The following is a 6,166-nucleotide window of genomic DNA, read 5'->3' on the forward strand; positions in this document are numbered from 1 at the left end:
CCATAACAAAGAACAAAACTAGTGACAGTTATAAAGTAAAATTAGAACCTCTATTTAGCGTTTTTAGGTCATTTTGAACTAGAGCCTCAGGTCGTCGCCTCAGCATAGCGCAGGAAGTGACATCACCAACAGGTCAACGGTCACACCGCCAAAATACAATTAAACAAAATTAAAAGGTACCAAAATAAAATACACCACAAAAACGGGTTCGTATACAGAATAAAATAAACAAAATTATACAACGGGGATGGATTTTTGGTGACATATAACAAACTAAAAGAACACATTGGTTACACAAACACATGTTATTGAGAAGACAAGACCACCGGATTGTGAAGAACCTGCTCTCTGTAACCACGCTCTGCTGATTGCTGCTGCCTGTCTGGTGCTCCTGTAGATTTATGGCGCTGCAGGCTCATGTTGTCAGCAAGTCAACATTTGTCGGTTTGTAAATCATTCTTTTGGCATCTGTAATGGGCTTCAAATGACTGCAACATCACATCCTGTGTACTGCTAAGTGGTCTGATTCAGCATAATATTTACACTAGCAACATGACCCCGTGTGGTCAAAAACAAGCTAACTAGTAGTAAAGGAAACTGATGACTGAGATCACAGCGAAGGCTCTCAGATAACATTAACACCTCTGCGGCTCTGTGTGGAGAAACTAATGTCTTGTTTCCTCTGTTATGTCTGCACGGCTCCAGATGATAGTTCAAGGTTGCGTGTTGAAACTGTAGCACAGATGAATTGTCTCCTCCTTGGCTGAGCTTAAAGGGACTGAGATGGCTGAGGTGGAGACAGAGTTCACAGAAAGGCCCCGTGGTTGCTTCACCATCACTAAGTCGTCCCATTTGTACTGTTGGACAGGCAGTGTTAGAAACTGGAGATGACCTGCATGTTGCTGCCTCATACATCACAAAATGTGAAACAATACCTGCTAAGAGGATACTTCAAATGTAAAGCTCAGTGAAAAAAAAGGAGATGCCAGAAGGATAGAGTTACAAAAAAAGAGGACGTGTTAGACGTTCTTGTGAGAAAGGATAGCTGCTACTGAGTGATTAACACAGAAAGGTGTCCTGACATGTAGATGAGGTCTCTCTCCCTAAAGCGGTTGCCTGGTGAAACAGTGCAGTCACACAGCAAGATGAAAGCACATAGACGGGAAGAAATTAGGAAAGAGTGACTAAGGTAGCAGGATGCAGGTGGGACTGAAAGATATGATGGTGGAAAGAAGCTGGAAGTAGGTGTGTGTGTGTGTGTGTGTGTGTTGTGTGTGTGTGTGTGTGTGAACAAACACTGAACTCTGAAAATCTAAAATACATTAAGTCCCTGTAGGAATGTTAAATTAACAATAATGTGATAGGAGATTATAATATACCAAAACAGTCATTAAGGTCCCTGTAAACTGCCACAAGCACTGCAAAATACCATAAGTATGATAAATATAAACTTTACATAGACACTCTATGACTTACTTTAGCAAATACATAGTTATTTATAATTTCCTCCTCTTTTGGGAGTAGCAGGCAAGGCTGGATTACTAACCTGGTCATGTGGGAAACTGGCCCCGGGGCCCTGAAAATGCCACTCTTGCTGTGAGTGGTCTTGTTTGTGTTAATTTAATAAAGAAATTCTAGATTCAAGATCCTTGTTTTTGTTTTGGCTCTGTGCTGCATATTCCTAAAGTCATGTGTTTAATCAGATTGCTGCACCTACCTGAGACCAGGCAGTGCTGTATACTGTATATATTGCACAGAAAGAGGGATGATTGTGCGTTTATATGGTGCTAGCTGGTTAATCCGACCATGGATGTTAATGTTTGTTAATGCCTCTACACTACATAAGGTGTTATAGTATATATGCAGACAGGTGATACATTAAAGTAAAAAAACAACAAGGTATCTTCAGTTGTCCAGCTGGATGATGGTGGTGAAATGACATGTCACCGCAAAATGTCCCACAGGTGTTCAACTGACATCTGGACAAACCATATGAATCACACCATTCAGTGATACCTAGGCTCCTATATGGAAGCATTTGTTAGGTTTCTACACTAACTTTTGTCCTGAAGTGTAACCTATGTGTCAGAGCAGACCCAAAATGCCCTACACAGTGGTATCTGAATACAACACCTTTATGGATATTAAAGGCACATTTCTTTTTGCTTTTATTTATCTGATGGTTGCAGAGTAAGATTTTATATTCATCAGATTATAGAATAATATTGTCAAGTAAAAATATATGTCCAAAATATTGAGGAGCTTCAAAATAAACCTGCTTCAGTTTGATTACTAATCCATACATCCCGTGAATCATCAAACAACTCTTCTCAAAACTGGAACATTTAAGTTTATTTTTTATGAATTTACCTCCAGTTTTGGATTATTGTGTTGATGCATTAATAATCATTCTTCACTCATTATTGGTCCTTGGGTACATTTTACTCACTGTACAAACACCTGGTTTCCATGAAGTTAATATTTTGTTGTTTCAGTTTAAGTTTTTGGGAGTTTATCCTCCAGCACTGAAGAGCAGCTCCTCTTCACCTCCATGGTCGCTGTAGGAAACGTTGTGTCACCTCCTGACTTCAGAGGAGCTGCTGCGCTGCGATTGGAGGAGAGAGGCGTGTTCATCGCAGGAATGCATCGCTCAGGTGGAGAGAGAGGGAGAGAGACACCCGACACACCGACCGACACACCGACCGCCCCGCGCTCACTCAGCCTATGCACTGGTGGAGCGCTGCCCGGTGGCTCTCTGTGCTTTCTACCAGGCGTCCCTGCCGCCCTGTGCGCACATTGGACCTGTCTGGACCGAGAGGAAGGTCAAAAGGCGAAGAGACAACAAGTGGAGCTACCCGCAGACACAGGAGGGTTTTATCCGTGCAGGACTGGGCACAAGTGAAATCACCTGTCTGGAGGCGATAGTAAGACTTTTATGCAGACAAGTTAACTTTTTTAAATCTGGAATAATGTGCAGTACCTGCGTGAATCACAACAGGTGGTTTTTAATGTAAAGAAGGAATAGAAAACGGAACTTTTTGCACCTGAATCCAGCAGGAGATGCGTCTTTGCGCGTCCCGAAAGACAAAAGTGATGTGATGCGTTTTGGGAACTGAGTAACACAGCTGTTTGGATGGACGAGCTCTGCAGCTGAAAGTGAGAAAAAAGTTCCTTTAAAGTTTCACTTAAAAAAAAAAGAAAGAAAAGAAGAAGAATAGGACGGAGAAGCCCAGAGGAGAGAGAGGGATATGGATGGTGCTGGGTCTGAAACCCGTGTGTCGGAGCAGCCTGCAGCTGGGATGCACTGTGCATCTGAGCCGCGACGTTTCACACCATGATACGGGTGCAAAACGGCACCTGACCACGACTGTCACATACCTGAAGCCAAATCCACAAGGATCTACTATGTCCTCACTACTGATGAGGTAAGACTTTAAAATGTGTCTCTGATGAGATTTTCTGGCTGCCTGCAGGAAGGATCCCGTGGGACCTGAATTAAGGTGATTTATAAGAAGTGTTCAGTCTTGATGGGAGGTGATAAATTCCAGAGACAGGTGGAGTTTTTCTTTTCTCCAAGTGGAGGCTGTTTGTAGTCTGACTGAGTTGCATTTCAGTGGGGAAATATGTTGTGGCTTTAAATATTTACCTTCAGTTATTTTGCTTGCAAGGAGCTGCAAAGCCTTGGAACATTTTTTACAGTACAGTGAAGGATGGGAGGTGATAAATTCCAGGGACAGTTGAGTTCTCCCCCCCTGTTTGAAGCTGTTTGTTTTGTGGTTCCCTTCATCACAAGAACTGCAGGAAAAAGTGGTGTTTCAAGACATTTCTTTTCTGTATGGGTGCATATGTGTAACATTTCTTTTCTTAGAAACTTGAACTTTTGCATCAAAGAAACTTCACTTGAAGCAGATCAGATAATCCTGTAAGACTCCTGTGCAGTGCATATGTTTGCTCTGGGGGCAGAAGTCATATCCAGCCTGCTGTAGGCTACTTCCTGCCAGTGGGTGAGGTAATCCTCCTGCCACACAGTATCTGTAATATTGCAACTCCAGTCTCTACATTCCACCCATCCTGCTACACTACCTTTATCTCCTAAATGTCACTGGCTATAAATACCCTGCTCATATTTGATCTAATCCCATCCCTGCAACAGAGAACACAAACACAGGGGACTGCAGAGGGTCTGAATCTTCACATTAAGTCTGGACTCTTCTAAATCTGTCTCTTAAAATCACAAGCCATGTCTTTCCCTCTGGTCCCCTGGATTACTCCTCTTAGTGGAAACAATACATGCTGACATTTCTGTGTGATTTTGCCTTTTATGGGCTGCATTTGATGTAATGTGTCAGGAGAAATGTGTAGTCTGTCTGTCAGATGGGCGGCTGTCAGCCTGACTGGTCGCAGGAGGAGAACGATAAGGGAGAGGGAGAAAGATTTGGCTCAGGGCACATTTTCTGATAACTCTTTGGAGGAATGTTTGTTTGGGAAAGAGCCATCAGCCCCGTGAACAGATTTAATCTACTTACCATGGAACACTGAGCATATAGCTTCAAAACGAGGACTCTAATTTGGTGTTACACGCAATGATGTCACTCTCTCCTGCGGGGAGGAATTTCAATCCTTTTCTTCTCTGTGGATGTGGCGTTTGAGCCCCAGAGAAGGACATCAGTATTTTTCAGAATGGCTCTTTGTTAATTGTCTATTTTCTAAAAAAAACTGAGGTTCATTTCTGTACTGAAAAGTTCATTTTTTACAGATGGGCCCCATCACAGGCACTTACTGTGATGGGGCCCAGATGTACACAGCTTCTGATCCACAGTAAAGTTATAGAGTAGTAAACTCTAAAGGTACAGTTAATGAAGGTGGTTCAAGGAAAAACAACAGTCACCTAAAGTACAGAAAGTTGCAGAAGGCTCTAGATACCCACGAGCGAGGACGAAGGACGAATCACAGCTGCGGCAATTTCAAAATACTTGTACTTGGTGTTAGTGGTGCATTTTTACTGAAATACACAATGGGAGTTATAGTTAGAGGAGGAGGAAACAAACACACAAGAGCTGCAATGATTAGTTGATTAATTGCCTTAGTTAATTCCTTAAGAAAGAAATGTCCATATTCTTTCAGCATCTTAAATGTGAATGCTTTCTGGTTTTTTCAGCCCTCTATGACAGTAAACTGAATATCTTTGGGTTGTGGACAAAACAAGACATTTGAGGACATCTCACTTGGCTTTGGGAAACAGTGATCAACATTTTTCATTAGTTTCTGACATTTTATGGACCAAACAACTAATTGATTATTCGTAAATGAAAATAAACTTTTTAGTTGCAGCTCTACTCCACACAGATCTGATGTAACCTTCCTCACAGTCACATTAATACAAGAAACTAACTGAAATGTCATATTTCCATCCTGTTTTCTGCATTGTTTTTCACAGTTTGAGATTTGACTGGTGCTCTTCGAATTATGTCATCTTGTTGGGCCCTCTTTCTCTGTTTTACCAACTGGAGAATTGTGGTTAACTACTGCTTATATCGATCAACCAGCTCCTCATAACTGCATAACATAGTTGGAAACATGACATTGTGATTGTTATTAGCAAACACCTGCGCTTTCCCTGCTATGACAACTCAAAATGTCTGATGTGAAAAAGGCAAATAGTAGGGATATAAACTTTTGACTTGCGAAAAAAGAGACCACAATGTTCTGCCCAAGTGACAACCGTTTGTATTCAACAGGTTCACTTCTGCTCTACCGTCTACATCCTGGAAAGATTCCAGTCAGTAATTCAGTCCAAGATTAAAACCACATAAAGTCTTACAATATAAAACCTGCAAACCTCCAACTTTCAAACAGAAGGATAGCACATGTTGTTGGGTGAAAACCACAGTTGCATCTGAAGAATCCCCCTTATGTCTTGTCCCACTGCAACATCCTGCTCATCTAAATACTGTTTGTGGGTTACTTTGAAGCAGGTCCTGAACTTGATCCTCTTGTGCACACTGACTCCTGCTCCCTGCCAGTGATCTCACTGATGGCCACTGTCTCGTTTCAAGGTTCAGTCAGATAAGAGTTTACTGCTCTGTGTTTGTGTCTCTCTCTCTGCACGAACCTGATGAAAACCCTGTACTTTACTGTTTGAAAGGCTTGCTTCCAAGCTGGATTA

General features: G+C 41.9%; 1 protein-coding gene across 1 annotated transcript in view; it reads left to right on the forward strand.

Annotated features, from left to right (window-relative positions):
• Positions 1-2,641: 2,641 nt before the first annotated feature.
• adamtsl5 (ADAMTS like 5) overlaps positions 2,642-6,166 on the forward strand; it is a 28,483-nt gene continuing 24,958 nt past the window's right edge. Inside the window, exon 1 of the mRNA XM_035682476.1 lies at positions 2,642-3,425. Within this exon, the coding sequence (XP_035538369.1) occupies positions 3,253-3,425 (173 nt within the window). The 5' untranslated portion in view covers positions 2,642-3,252. The remainder of the gene's footprint in view (positions 3,426-6,166) is intronic.

This window comes from Morone saxatilis, unplaced genomic scaffold (assembly GCF_004916995.1).
Source record: "Morone saxatilis isolate NCDOM2014 unplaced genomic scaffold, NCSU_SB_2.0 Contig11, whole genome shotgun sequence".
Classification (NCBI taxonomy): domain Eukaryota; kingdom Metazoa; phylum Chordata; class Actinopteri; family Moronidae; genus Morone; species Morone saxatilis.